Genomic DNA, 16,383 nt, shown 5'->3' with positions numbered 1-16,383 from the left:
AATACCACATATTCTTTCTCTGGATAAGCCACATTTTCCAGGCTGAGTGAAAAGAGATAGTAAAACCAATGGGGCTTATAAAAAGACATGGCAAAATAAAAAAAGGGGACACTGTATTGGAATATAAGAAAAGATATATTTCTGCATTATTCAACTATATAAAAATTATTAAAGTAGTCTTAAAATTGCTGCCATTTCAACAAGACATGCAAAGAAATGTTTATTGTATTTTGCCGTATTCCAAAAAGAACATGATGTATCCATTAAGGATTATAGCCAGGTCAAATAAATTTAAGCCAAATTTAAGAGAATTAATCTAAAAGGAAAATAAAAACAAAGTTACAGTGAACCCAGAAACGAAACCCAAACACAGATGTGCACCACGAGGACGTTCATGTTTGCTGGAGTTCATGTACAAGTGGGACTCCTGTTTTTCTAGCAAATATAGACTTAGGTAGACAAAAAATGATTATGAAGTAAAAACAAACTACTTTGTAGAGAAACATTATTATTCCTGATTAAGTTAAGAAAGACATTTCCCCTGGAGTCATTGTTATCAATAGTAATAATAATAGTAATAATAATAATTTTAAAATAGTCACTATTATCAATAGTGATAATAGTAATAGTGATAAAAAATTATCAATATTATCAATAGTAATAATTGTCTATGCGACTTTTTACATTTGATGCCTTCTGACAATAAGTTTTCATAAAGAGAGAGCAAGAGGGACATCTGGGTAGCTCAGCGGTTGAGTGTCTGCCTTTGGCTCAGGGTGTGATCCCAGAATCCCGGGATCAGTCCCGCATCAGGCTCCCTACATGGAGCCTGCTTCTACCTCTGCCTATGTCTCTGCGTCTCTCTCTCTGTGTCTCTCATGAATAAATAAATAAAATCTTAAAAAAAAAGAGAGAGCAAGACGTACACATGTACACACATAGATATCCACATATATCTAATATAATCCCCCAAACACCCTATTAAGGAAGTATTTTCCCCACATTATAGATGTTATAAAATAAAGAAAAAGCAGTGAGGAGCATCATCAAAAATTGGTGAGAACCAACAAGAAAATGTATCAGGCTACAATAATAAAGAGTGTTATTTAGGGTTAACATACAAATGAATAGGCAAACATGCACTAAAAAGACCTTTGGCAAAGAATGTATCCCAATGAATGCTTACAAGACTAATTATTATCAAACAAGCAATATTGGGAATACAAGAATCTCCTGGTACTATGTATCAAAATACCTTCCAGATGAATTAGAGCAAGGGTATTTGAAGTGTGAAAATGTGAAAAACAAAGAGAAAATATCATCTTTCACCTTGGATGGTCAAGAACTTTCTAGGCCTAAAAGAAGAACAAATTTAACTTTTCAAGCAAGTCAAAAATAATGTCCGTAAATAATTTTTAAGAACAAAGGAAAACATGATGATACAACGTTAATTTATAATGCATGTCAGGAAGAAAGTGTTGAATGGACAAGATCTGTTTTTTGTTTTTTGTTTTTTTCTTTTTTGGCTAATGGTGATGTGCACTGCTGGCAGAAAGTCCTCTTACATATTGCACGTGGCAGTGAACATTTGTGTAACTCTTCTGGGAATCCGTTTTTCATTATATATGAAGACACCAAAAAGCATTTTTTCTCTTTGATCTAGTGATTGCATTTCTAGAAATCTACTTCAAGAAAATAACCAAAGATGCATACAAAGATTGATCTCCAAAAAAATGCTCTTTGTAACATGATTTACCATTGTGAAAAATTTGAGACAACTTTAATGTCCAATCACCATGCAATATCTAAAGTTTTAAATATGGTGGCATGTCATACAGTTATCAAAACTACATTTTTACAGACTAACTTATGAGATAAACCATACGTGATGCTAATGATGATGATAAAACATTAAGCAAAAAAGCATAATAAAAATTATGTTTATAGCTGAATTCAGTTTTATTTCAAATACACATAAATGCCCAGAAAAAAAGATAATGTACCCCTTTATATATCTATTCTTACCAGAGCCTTATGGTTGAATAAGACTAATTTTAGTCATATAATAAGACTAATTTTAGTTATATAATAAGACTAATTTTAGTTCATGACTTGTAAAATCAGCTTTATTAAAGTCAGATCATTTCAATTAAACATTTACTTATGAACAACTATCAAATCTATTTAGAAGGTATCAGAGTACTAAACAATACTATCTGGAAAAAAGCAAGGCTTTGAAATCTGTGTTTGTGATAGAGAAGAAGAGACAATATAATTTGCAGTAAAGCCCATTATTTGTGAATTTAGTGAAGAAAAATGGGAAATCGAAGCCCAGTCAAAGAGAGCCAAACAATGGCAAAGTCCTTCTAAAGTATAGGGTTTGGGTTTTTTTTTTTTTTTTTTTTAATGCAAAACTAGAAGCTTTTTCTTACCATAGTTGATTTCTATTCAAGGCCAAATAGAAAAACCTTGTTCTTGAGCATTAGTATACAAACCAACAGCTAGAAAACACTGAAACTTCCTGTGTAGGCTCCGTGGTATTTTCTTTACAGAAGTTTTCTTAATAAATCTCCAGCTTATTTAACAACAGGACACACATCAGCCCTTTCAGGAGCCCTGTTTCTTTTGTATACATTCCTAAATCTTTTTTGCACCAAAAGTAAAATGTCAGCTTTCATCTGCAATTTTGTAGCACATATTTGCCAATGAAACGCATCATTTATATCATGAAAATTTAATATGACTGACATTAGCAAAATCACTAATTAAGAAATAGGGCATAAATACTCCCAGAAACTTGACAGTCTGTTCTATGAAGAAAATTAATTCAGAAGTTTCCTATTTGCATAAACCTCCAGGTCTCATTTTCACAGCTGTTTGTTCTGTCAGCTAGATGGTTGCATTTCAAAATTATTTTAACATAATCGGTGGGAAGTATACCTTTCGACTAAAAATATCATACTCTGCAAGAAAGATTGTTAGGGGAAAAATTTAAGTTCACTCAGTTCATCTTAATATTTTTTTCCTTAAGATAAATGCTCCTAATATAGGAACTTTAACATTTAAATAATAAATGATTAATATATTTTTATTATTAAAACAAATTAAAATTCTATGATTTTAGATTCTCATGAAAAGGAAAACATTATGTCCTTTCCATATGGAAAAATGTTAATGAGTGGAGCTATTTTTAGCAAGGAATAGAAGATCCTATGTTTCATTCATCAATCGAGCATAATATGGAGTTTTAGACATGTACCCAGTACTATGTTAGACAAATAAGGTAAAAGTTTTAAATATTACATTGTTTGGTTTAGTAATTTCAGTTATGAAAGGAAATCAATTATTAGAGCTTAAGATGTCTTGGACCTGCAGTGCTCAAAAGGACAGCAGGAATTTAAAAGCAACAGATCCCAGCCTAGAGAGCTACCACCACCATTTGCTCCCTGCAGGCCTAGGTCAATCAGTAAGGCTCTGCTCTTCAGTGGGGGCTACAATATGTACAGTAATAATAATTCACAGGGTTATTGTACAAGTTACTCTGCATAATGGACAATTAACTGCTTCAGGAGCTGTAAAGCACCATGTAAATGCTAGTCATGGTTCAGTGTCTCTCCTTATGTCATTTTGATCTTATCCTGAAAGAAATCCCAGGAGACTACAAATCTGTGATTTTGTCTCCTTTGTCATTTATGGTATTATGTGTAAAAGTGAACTCAGGCATGGCCATTTGAAAGAAGAGAGATGTTTGGATACACCTACAGACACTTTTAAGACTAGAAAAATATTCACAGGCTTTTGCAAATGAGTTTTTGCCATCCTTCCTTTTACTCTTGAAATTATATTTAAGTGTAGGCTCTACTTAAAGTAATTTGCTGCCGGAGTAGGCATAACGTTCTGATGTCTGCTTTGCTTCTAATTACATTCAAGCTCATTTTGACATTTAAGGCCAATTACCTTAGTCTCGATTCAGTAAGGCTTTTCCATAGTGGTCTAAAATTTGACCAATAACAGGCTTTTTCTCCCTCCCTCCCTTTTTATTCATTTAAATGGAATGCTTGGCAACAAGCACATTTTAGGAATTATAGAAGTGAAATAAATAATGTGGGTTCATTTTGGAAAAAAGCAAATAGCTGCTTGACCTTTTTTTGTCAATATAAAAGGCAGTCACAGAATTAATTAAAACCTTGTTTTAATTTTTATTTCTTTCTCAATGACAAGGAATAAGGCATAACCATTTTACAGAGAGATTAATGTCTTAAATATTTCACTTCTATTAAACAAAGGTAACTGGTTTCAACAAATCTCAAATTCCAAAAGAGTTCGTAAAAAGAGAGACCTACAAGGTCTAAAACCTTTACCATTTAAAAGTCAGTGGTAACAAAACTCTCCATAACAGGGCCCTGCAACAAAACCCAGTCAGTGTCCCATTGTGTTTTCAGATCTCCATGTATGTGATAACTTCAAGATCTCCATGTATGTGATAACAGCTCCTATTTTATTTAGCGGTCTGTTATCAGTCCATTTGCTAACAACATGATTTTTACTGTTTACTCAATAAATACATGGATGAATTAGCAGCACCAAAAGGCAATTTATCAGCTCTATTAGTAACAAAACACTTACTGTAGCCTTTTTCTGTAATTTATAGGTAAAATATAGTCTGGGAAGCTGGACTAGAAAATATACTGTGTTAAAACAAAGTTTTCAAATTGACTGCCAGTTCCAATTAATAGATCATAAAACAGAGACATTTATAGCTATTGAGGATATCCAGGGAATCATTAAGTTCAAAGATGAAATAAAATGATGCCATCCAAACAGTCATACTTTCAAAATCACATATCTAAAAGGACATATATTCTTAAAAACGTAGCTTATCCAATGTAATTTTGAACTTTATACAAATGGAATCACATTGTAACATAAGAGTCCTAGAAACTATATGCGAGTTCTGAAATCCAAAGAAGGGTTATTAAAGTTGTTTTTCCATGGGAGAGATTTTTTTAAAGATTTTATTTATTTATTCATGAGAGACAGAGAGAGAGGTAGAGACAGGCAGAGGGAGAAACAATCTCCCGGTAGGGAGCCCAATGCAGGATTCGATCCCAGGAACCCAAGATCATAACCTGAGCCAAAGGCAGACTCTCAACCACTGAGCCACCCAGGCATCCCATTTGGGAAAGATTTATTTTTATTAAAAATATTACTTGTATGGTGCTTTCATGATTATAAAGTACTCACACATATTTTGATTCTCAAAACAGTCTTTAGAGTGATGCTATCACACATTGGAGGAAGCTCAGTGTCAGGATGGCTAGGTGTTTCACCCAGAGACACTAAACTGGTCGGCAATTTAATCTCACACACAGGCCCTGTGACTGCAGAGCTGAACATTTGGTTCTTTGCCTTACTGCTCTGCCACCAAGAGCAGGTCGAGGTCTTATACTCAGCTCATTCAACTTCTATTTTAAACGACACTCTTAGCTCTCCCCTCTGGGAAGGTTATCTCTTGAGAGTGAGGGCAAAGATGAGATGGATGAAGTTAGATGACAGATGACAAGAAGTTTTGAAAAGCTTGTGGCTAGTAACAGAATCACCGAAACAAAGGGGAAAGGCTTCCTGAATGGTATTGAGGCACCAATACCCCAGGGGGAGGGGATCCTGTTTTCCTAGGGGTAACTCTCTCCTTAGAGCAGCCAGAAGGGTGGACACAGCCATGAGGAGTCAGACATCACCTTGGAGCTGCCATTTTTCCTGCCAAAAACCAGAGCAATGGAGTATGGGGAACTGGGAAAAGTGTAACTAAATTGATGAACTACAGAATTCTGTCTTGACCATTAAGGAGGAATCTGAAGTAAAGAAATGGCTACTGTCAATGGCTTTGACATTACAGCGCTATATCTTCACTCCAGATTTCAAATCCACAGAGTTTTTATTTATGAATAACTTAGTTTAGCCACAGTAAGTGTTGCTCTTAGAGCTTTATTTACTGTAGATTTTAAAATACATTAGAAGTGTCATTTTTATTGTTTTTTTCCACCCCCACCCCCACAATTCTCCGTAAGACCTTGATCTTGTCAGTCATGATTTTGCCAGCCAACATTAGGTAAGTCCAACATTTACTATTTCTTGATTTCATTTTAAACATTACAGATTTTAGGAGCACCTGGGTGGCTCAGTCAGTTGAGCATCTGACTCTTGTTTTGGCTCAGGTCATAGTCTCATGGTTGTGGGATGAGCCCCATGTCAGGCTGTGTGCTGAGCAGAGACTGCTTCAGATTCTCTCTCCCTCTCTCTGCCCCTCCCACCCCATTCATACACTCTTTCTAAAATAAATAAATAAATAAATCTTTTGAAAATATATTACAGCTTTGAGTTGTTGAGCAAGTTTTAAATAAAATATAAAACAAAATATTAGAGGATCATGATGTTAGTGAGTTTTTCAGAGGATAAAACTCCCCAACATATGACTGCCGTTTGAGTGGGGAAAAAAGGAACAAGGACATTGAGTAGGTGACTAATTAAGGCAATTAAAACGAAAGGAGGTGTCACTTTTATGCTCAGTGAATACCATCAAGTCAAGTCTTCTATTTTAGGGCTGACTGGTAGTAAGACACAGCAGGGACACTCCCCATAAAAAGGTTGAGCCACTATATAAGCTGTCAAGTGTATTTCATTTCAAAAGCAAACCTATTATAGAGAAAGAGTTCTTGAAACCAGATAAAGATAGATAAAATAAATGGGTGGTATTCTTCTCCAAGTTTTAAAATGTTTGATGTGTATCTTTTTCAAAATAAAATAAGTATCTGTTTTAACATATATTTGAACACAAAAAGTGAAAGGTATATCAAGTCAAAGGGAATTTTTATGTCCACACAGAAACCTGCATGAGAATGTTCAGAGCAGCATTACTCACAATAGTCAAAAAGTGGAAACAACACAAGCACCCATCAACTGATGAATAGATAAAATGTGGTATATCCTTACAGTGAAATATCAGTTGGTAGTAAAGTGCTGATAACACACTACAACATGGATGAACCCTGACCACAGACTGTATGACTCCATTTATAGGAGATGTGCAGAATGAGCAGATCCATAGAGACAGAAAGAATATTGGTTGCTGAAGGCTGCAGGAGGGAGGAATGGGGAGTGACTGCCAATGGGTACATAGTTTTTGAGGGAAAAGGGAAATAATGTTCTTAAATTAGATTGAGTAATGTTGTACAACTCCACAAATAAACTAAAAGCACATAATAGTAGACTTTTTTTTTTAAGATTTGTTTATTTATTTTAGTGGGGAAGGGGCAGAGAGAGAGGAAGAGAGAGAATCTCCAACAGACTCCCCACTGAGTGAGGAACTCAACACAGGGCTCGATCTCAGGACTCTGAGATCATGACCTGAGCTGAAATCAAGAGTCAGTTGCCTAACTGATTGAGCCACCCAGCAGCCCAACACTTAATTGTACAGTTTAAATGATGAATTTTATGATATGTAGAATATATCTCAGTAAAGATATTACTTTGAAAAGTTCAAAGGAGAATATTTACCCCTTTCCTGGTTCTTCAGTCCTCCTCATTCCAGTCTCCAAAGTACTAAGAAGTTTATTTTATAGGCTTTCAATCATTTTAAGGCACACAAGAAAACATCTAGATTTGTATATTACGTATGAGATCATACTGTGTATTCTGCTCACTATATGTTGACCAAAACTTGAGGTACTTACCCATCCTACTTTTTAAAATTATTTAATTATTTTTTTAACCTAGACTGATACCCACACATACTCAAAACCCAAAATATACATTGGGGCATCAAGTTACCAAAGGACATCCATGATATCTTTTTTAAAGGGTTATGAATTGCTTTGCAAGGCCTAGACAAAGACATAGCCTATTTATTTCAGTATAGGGTAATACTCTTGCTTTGCTTTCACCTAACTCTAATAAAAATAAATAAATAAAACAGCTAATTATCAGCCAGAAAAAAATTACACCAGTAATAACCACACAGAGGCAAGGCCACAATTTCATACCATTATCTTTGAATAGCAGCTACTTGAAAGGAGGGAGGCAAGGGGGAGAGAAAGAAAAATATCATAGAGAGAGGATGAACTCTCTAGGCTCATGCCTCAAGCCTGTTTTCCAGATGTTGAAAAGAAAATAAAATTGGAAAAGCAAATCATAAACATGTACTCATCTCCCTCAATTTAAGGAGACCGGGCCATGGGAGCATGACAGGCCTGGAAAAAAGACAATGAGAAATCCCCAAGTGTAGAAGTGACTTGTTCCAGCTGTTTTACCAGAGGCAAAATAAAATGCTAGATCTCACCATTTTATTTTTCCCAGCTAGGAAGAAAGCTTGAGAGTGAAAGCAAAATAATCCTAACTTCCAAAAATGAATTGTCTCTCACAATAAACAGAAAGTTAGCACAATGCAAGTATGCAGAGGAAAGAAGAAAACAGAAGCCAAGAGGGGACAGGTGGCCCTGGGGGCAGGGTGGTAAGGAGAGCCCCTCTTGTCCTCTCCCTCCACACGGAGAACCAAAACCAGCAGAATGAGCCTGTCTACCCTACCTTGGAGATGGCTGGAAGCACTGGTGAATCAGAGGATGCCAACACCTAGGGACTGATAGGTCTGGCAGCAATAAACATTTCTGGGACCTATCTGAATTGAAGAAATGCCTGAAATTTGATATTCCAAGCATAACTTCCCATAGCCCCAGCTAATACTTCTGTCTCTGCAAAGTATTAAGGGGGGATGAGATTCTGGGATCACTTTCTGACACTACAATAGAGAGAACAAAAGATCTAGATAAGAAAGCTAAAAATGAAGATTCTGACATCTGTGGAGCAGATCTAGAAAGCAATTAGTCCAGATTAAAACAATTGATAAGACTCCCAAAGAAAAATACCTGAGAGTAAGAATCAAATGGTTTTGGGGTAATCAAAAGCTTTAGGAAGAACAGCTATAGGGGCGGCCCAGGTGGCTCAGCAGTTTGGCGCCACCTTCAGTCCAGGGCCTGATCCTGGAGACCTGGGATCAAGTCCCGCGTCGGGCTCCCTGCATGGAGCCTGCTTCTCTTTCTGCCTGTGTCTCTGCCTCTCTCTCTCTCTCTCTCTCTCTCTCTCTCTCTCTGTCTCTCAGGAATAAATAAATAAAATCTTAAAAAAAAAAAGTGAAGAACAGCTATAGGAGTGTAACAGTGGAATTTATTCCAAACAGTAGATAAAAACCAGAAGAAACTGGAAGCTATAAGAAGTAGAAGAGAAAAATAGTATCTATTTCTTTTCTGAATGAAATGTGTGAAAAACAATCAGAAAATCTCAACCAAAACTAAACTAAACTGAAAATCATGTAAGAAAACAAAGATTAAAATAAACATGAAACTGAGCATGACTTCTGAGTAATTAGCAGAAAGTGAGAAAGAGAGCCACTCGACCTGGAACATTTTCCCTCTGCCATAGTGGTCATACATTGGAGCACTGGAGGAGGAAGTATGATCTGGGAACAAAACTGGATTCAACAGTGAACAATATTTTCATAGTCTACAGATTGACTATCAATCTGTTGATTAACAATGTATTGACAAGCATGAAAGACCAATTAGGAGTGAAAAACATGCTTAGGCATACAGCTGTTGCTTATCATTCATTAAGAAACCAATCATCAAGTTTCTTTACTATGCAACATTTTAATGAGATGGTATCACCTTGATTAAATTTGAAAAGTAATATTAATCATCTTAACCAGAAATATGTGGAAACTATATAAAAAAAGATATTTGTTCAGAATCATGAATAAAAACTTAATAAATGGAAAGGTAAACATTCCTGTGAGATTGGAGAATAAGAAATATCAATTTTTCTTAGATTAATGTGATCTCAACAAATAAAACAAGATGTTTTGAGGAATTAATATTTAAAATTAATAGAGTTCTAATAAAGAGATGTTTTGAGGAATTAATATTTAAAATTAATAAAGAGTTCAAAATATTATGAAAAGCAGCTAGGAATCCTACCAGTTATTAAAATGAATGTACAATTGTTAGGCAATCTGGACATGAGATAGATTAATGGAAAAGAATAGACATTTAGAAATGGAGCTGAAATATTTTTTAAGATTTTATTCATTTATTCATGAGACTAGGAGAAAGAGAGAGAGAGAGAGAGAAAGAGAGATAGACAGAGACACAGGCAGAGGGAGAAGCAGGCTCCATGCAGGGAGCCGGACATGGGACTCGATCCCGGGACTCCAGGATCACGCCCTGGGCCAAAGGCAGGCACCAAACCGCAGGGCCACCCAGGGATCCCTGGAGCTGAAATTATATGAGTATTCAGTATTTAATAAAGGCGGTATTCCAAATTAGTGAAAAGATAGATTTTTTTTTTCAATTATTTTGTGCTGAGTCAGCTGATCACCTATTTGAAAAAATAAATTCCTTATCTCACTTCTTATACTAAAATAAATTCCAGATTTAGATGGATTTAAATAGTGACTTTTGGTTCAGCATGTTAAACATAATAAGAGAAAGAAACTATAACTACTTCATAAAAGTATGAGTACATTTAAGTCTAATCTTCCAGTGAGAGAAGTTTTTTAATCTTAGATAAAAGAAAAAAGCATATTAGACCACAAAGAAATTAAAATTCATGTTTGCAAAAAAATACCAGAAATGGATAGAGGAATATACCTTAAATATATATGACAGATAAAAGATTAGGTTTCTTAATTTATAAAGAGCTGGTGGAAACCAATAGAGAAAGGTCAACAGGATAGGAAATTGGCATTATGTAAGAATAGGTAGCTCAGAGAAAAGAGACGACTTCCTCCAGGCCTTTTTTCCTTGCCCTCTTCTCCATCATATACTTCTCTTCATTTTTATCATGATAATTACTTGCCATAATTTTCCCCAAACAGTTCTTGCCTCACCCAAAAGGGATACATTGGTACTTCTAACTTGCTCCTTGATGGCTTTACCAATAGTACTCTTATACACCATAGTTTCCATTTTGCCTTTTCCTAGAATTGGTCATTTTCATCCTTTCCTATCACTCTTGATTATAAATTTCTTAGTAGAGGAAACCATGTCTTCCTCATCTCAACTCCTGACACATCAAGCCTCCAGAAACCACTAATAATCCACGTTTAAATAAATAAGCTAAGCAGACTCCAAGGGACACACATTCTCTGGACAATATAAATATAAGTGTACTTGAGTTACAGCTCAATCTTTGGGATTTAAATTTCTGGATAAAATCTCAACAAACCTGACATAGCAGCCTTCAGGCAAGGCACAAATTAATTTTTGGCCTATAATAGAAGTATTTCATGGCGTTACCTTTCATTGGTTTATCCACATAAGCAGGTAGAAACATTCACATTGTTAACAAAGCATTGCTCTCAAATATAATTCATGGCATCTTACAACATGCACTTTCAGGTGGCTAAGCTGTGCAGAAATGAGATTTTTTTTTCTTCTGAGACTCTGAAAAGAGTAGAAAATAACCCCAGTGTTCTTGCCCACATTGCTTATCTGCCAGCAACAGGTTACAATCCCATAGTTCCATGTTCCCAAGCATTTACTGAATGTGTAATAGCTGAGTATTCATGAAAGCTAATGCAGTGGATGAAAAAAAAATTAATTTGGTTAGTGCCCAAGGCAGTTGAAAGGTACACCTGCATTTTTTTGGTCTCTAGATACTAAGAATAAATGTTGGATTTAATCACAAGATTGCCTGTCATTTTGGGGGAAAGAATCCATGTTAGGTAAAATTCCCTTTATACTGGTGGGTGTTCTGATCTTCCCCTATTGCTGTTGAGCCTTTAGGATTTACACACACTTTCACACTGGTGACATCTTCATTGAAGAAAATACAGCAGTTTGATATTTTTATATGAATTGTCTTTGGAACTTGTCTTTGGATGTAATACATATTAGAAAAAAAAAACACAGAAAAAAATAATTGCCATCAATGATAAGTGCTGGCATACTTATGAAGTTAAATGATGTGTTGCAAAATCTTCTGAAGCATTTTTAGGATGAGTTAGAGCTAATATTCTCTTAGGCATCCTGGCAACGAAAGCATTATATTGTCCTTGGCAATGCTGAGTTCAAGCATCAATAACAGCCTACTTCGTACTTTCATGAACAAAACACATTGTAGGGTAATGGGATTATAGAAAAATTAACTCAAAGAGATGTTAAGTGTTTCTGACAAAGACAAAAGATAAGTGGAAAACCTAGCACAAGAATCATTTAACAATTAATTGCTCCTTTGTTCAAATGGGCCCACTATGCGCTAGGCATTTAACGTTGTACTTCCAAAACAGTTCATTTAAATGCCCCTAGCAAAGCTAACTGCTAAGAGAGTTTACTGTGTGGGGTGCAGCCTGGAAAGCAGTGGTTTCAAGACCTTACTGCAGATAGAATGCAATACTTGGAAAAGGACTTACTTCAGAGTCATAATGCCTCAGTGCTACCTGTCAGTGTACACATTAGTAGAGTGACTTTGGCCTGATCACCTTATCATCTCTAAGCCTCATTTTCCTTATCTTCAAAAATAAAAGAGTCAGAGTAGATTGTCTGTAGTGTGCATTTGTCTCTAAAATTCTATCAGTGTAACAGGGCTCTTATCTTGGGTTCTATCCATTTCGTATTATCCTCGACCTTATTTCTTGGAATCTGAGAGTCCAATTTACATCTTCATTGTACTAAGGCCTATAAAGACATTTTCAGAGAGTCACTAGATTCCAGTTGTCACTTTCTTCAGACATCATCATCGTAATAAATTCTCATTAAGGAACATATAATGACCACTAATGTATGCACGAATCAAAGCTATACATCCCCATATTTAATAAGAAAAATGTGTAAGAATGGAACTAACCAAAGATCTTGGCAGAGAAAGTATGAGTCTTTTAGCTTGGCTGGATTTTGTTGGCATGCTCTGTATGTAGTTATTTACTTACTTACTTACTTACTTACTTACTTACGTCTTGGCCCCTTTCATGGTCTTGACTCTGTGCCTTGAAAATAAAACAGAAAAAATTATGAAAAACATGTTTAGAAATCTTTCTTTCTTGGGGTGCCTGGGTGGCTCTGTTCCTTAAGGCCCCCACTCCTGATTTCAGCTCAGGTCATGATCTCAGGGTCATGAGATCAAGCCCCAAGTCCTGCTTGCTCTGGGCACAGAGGCTGCTTCAGATTCTCTCTCTGCCTCTCCCTGTGCCCCCCTCTCTCTCTATTAAAAAAAGAAAAGAAATATTTCTTTCTTAAAGAGTCTAGTGTTTTTAATATAACTGAAATAATTTGATAGATGGGTACTATAAAAGTAAAATTAAGGCTATTATTCTCATATGCCTTTAGACAGTCAAATGGAATTCACTATAAAAATAAGTTGCACTTAGCAGCAAAATAAAAATACAGTTATCTGTTGGAAATGTTAAATCGTTAGCTTGCTTAGAGGAAAGAAAAGAAAAGAAAGTCAAATAAAAAAAGGTCCTCATGTTTTTTTTTAATTTACTTAGTAGTATTTACCCACCCACAAGGCTAATGTTAATTCGGGGTGATTATTTTAGTTTTCCACACTGAAAAGTTAGATATCAGACTTTTAGGATCTTTAGTTCTCAGCTCTTTCCCATCTGTTGAATTAAGGCTGTTCTTCCCCAAGAGTCAGATAAAGATCAATAATATTGAGATCAGAGTCCTCCAACATTACATACTAGTTTTAAACTGGATGCACATGCACGCCTGAGCTGGTGTTTCACACTTCCCTTGTCTTCCTCCCCAGGCATTTATGTCCATGTTCCAGATCCTCACCCAGGAAGGATGGGTAGACGTGATGGACCAAACCTTGAATGCTGTGGGACACATGTGGGCACCTGTGGTGGCCATCTATTTCATTTTGTACCATCTCTTTGCCACTCTGGTGAGTTTAGCACTTATTTTCAATTCTATCTTAAAACCATAATGGGGTGAGCATCAGCCGGTTTCTGTGGCCTAGTTTCCATTTCAGAGCAAGAACGGGAGAACCCATATAGAGTCTGGCCAGATGAGGTCCCTGCCAATCTCAACTCCTATGAATCAAGCTCCTTGAGGAACTAGATTTCAGATATAAGGAAGGTGGCTCTGTCAGATGTCTGCATAGGAGAAAACAAGTCAAGACAAAATGGAAACACATTTGTGTACCTGTTTAACTATCTCTAAGCATTTCCCACTCTAGATAATCTAAGGATCCAGCCGGACTACATTATTATTATTGCTGCTGTTATTATTATTGATCATGTAGAGACACATTCTTTAGTGTCACCACTTCCTTTTCCAAACTGAGACTAAACTGAAGACAAAGTGATCCCAGGGCACAGTTAGAAGTCAGCTCAGTATTCCTTTACAATAAATGTGTGTGTGGTGTGTTTAAGAAGCAGACTTAAGGGCTATTATATTAAAAGTTCCAACATAAGAATTCAAAATGTTATCCTGTATCAGAGAGACATGAAATTGAAAAAAACAAAAACCTGCTGTTCTTCATTGAAAAGCAAAATGTTTTATAATTTTATTCCTAGTATTTGAAACAACCAAGGTAGTAATGTTCCCACTTTACAGATAATGAAACTGAGGCTCAGAGGAGTTAAGAAATCTGCCCAATGCCATGTGGAGTGTAAATGCTAGAGCCAGAATGTTCCACATCTTCCTGGTCTTATAGCCTGTGGGCCATTCAGCTAAGTTGCTGTTTCCTTAGATTGTGAAGTCTAGTACTATTGCTGAAAATTGTCTTCATGGAGTCAAACCTCTGGCCAAGAGTCAATGAAATAAAACAGATTACAAATGAGCATTAAGGGCTCTTCCAATTCTAAATATGAATTAAATAAGTGCTTCATAAACTAGATGTGTTTGAGGTTGCGTTTGCTATAGGCAGAGCCTTTCTTTCAAAACTGAGATTCATCGTCAAGAAGTATATGGGGATGCATTGTAATGTGGTGCAAAGTTTTAGAGTCAAGCAGTAGAATCACCTGGAAGTAGTAGTTTTGGCATTTTTTTACATGGAATGACTTTTAAAATATGCACAAAAGGAAAGAACATTCAACAGAGGGAATGGAGGCCCAGCTTCCAGAGCCAGATCTGCCTGCGCTGTGTGACACGTGGCCCCCGAGGGCTTTGCCTCCTCCCTTCCAGAACCTTTAAGTCTATGTCATTCATTCATTCATTCATTCATTCACTCATTTGTGAACTCAACTAATGTTTACTAAGCATCTACTATGTGTTTAAGTTCCTTTAAAACTATGGAATAGCTTAACTACTGATCATGGGTTAAAGGTAAAATAGATTTAAATGAAATCATCTATGTATGGTTATAACCTATCTAATTATGTTTCTATTAAAACAGTATACTTGTTTGCTAATCCTCATGGCCGAAAAGAATCCACATAGATTTGATCCTTTAGTGAGTCTCACACAAAATGAAAGCGAGAAGGAAAATGATTCAGGCTAGTAAACTGTTTACTAAAGCAATTTTTTTTTTCAGGAGAACTTCTACAGAGATCACTAATATGATGAAATAAAATATCAAATCTGGTACTTTGACTTCTTGGGCAGTCTAAATTTTCCTTATAGGGCCAAAAACATGGAATACTGAAGCACTTCCAAGGACCCCCAGGGGCTCACCTGCACACCTAGGAATCCGCAGAGCACATCTGGAAACCCCATATGTAATTGTGCCTTTCATTCTACTGATTCAAGTATCTTCCCAAAAAAATTATTGTAATTTTTTCACCATGATTTTCAAAGAGTGGTTCTAAGTTAAAACTTATTATTTTTTTTAAAAGATTTCACTTATTTATTCATGAGAGACACAAAAAGAGAGAAAGGCAGAGACACAGGCAGAGGGAAAAGCAGGCTCCATGCAGGGAGCCTGACATGGGACTCAATTCCAGGTCTCCAGGATCAGGCCCTGGGCTGAAGGTGGCGCTAAACCGCTGAGTACCCGGGCTGCCCAAAAACTTATAAATTGAAATAATTTCTTCTGTTATTCATAGTCTTTTCCAAATCTGTAAAGCAACAAGGGCACTTTGGTAAATAAGGAGGAGCATAGCTGTGGTGTTCAAAGTCTGGAGTCAGCCTCTAGCTCTGCTGGTCACGAGATGTGTGACTTTGGAAGATTCAGACAACTTCTCTTACCTCTCTGTCGGGTTGTATCTGAAAATGAGGATAATAATGCCTCACATGCCTATTTTCCAAGATTGCCATCTACATGTGAGCTGTATTTTTGAGGATGTATTAGCCGTGGAATGTGAGGATGATCACAGCTCTCCCCAACACTGAGTTTAAATAAGATGGTGTGTGCATTTAAAGGCATACATTAATAAATGTCAAAATTTTA

At 36.1% G+C, this 16,383-nt stretch overlaps 1 protein-coding gene across 1 annotated transcript in view; it reads left to right on the top strand.

Moving 5' to 3' along the window:
• The window catches only part of NALCN (sodium leak channel, non-selective), a 321,940-nt gene that overhangs the window by 180,536 nt on the left and 125,021 nt on the right, over positions 1-16,383 (top strand). Inside the window, 1 exon segment of the mRNA XM_038569986.1 lies at positions 13,798-13,935. Within this exon segment, the coding sequence (XP_038425914.1) occupies positions 13,798-13,935 (138 nt within the window).

This window comes from Canis lupus, chromosome 22, assembly GCF_011100685.1.
Source record: "Canis lupus familiaris isolate Mischka breed German Shepherd chromosome 22, alternate assembly UU_Cfam_GSD_1.0, whole genome shotgun sequence".
Lineage (NCBI taxonomy): Eukaryota > Metazoa > Chordata > Mammalia > Carnivora > Canidae > Canis > Canis lupus.
This window is presented reverse-complemented; position numbering and strand designations above follow the sequence as displayed.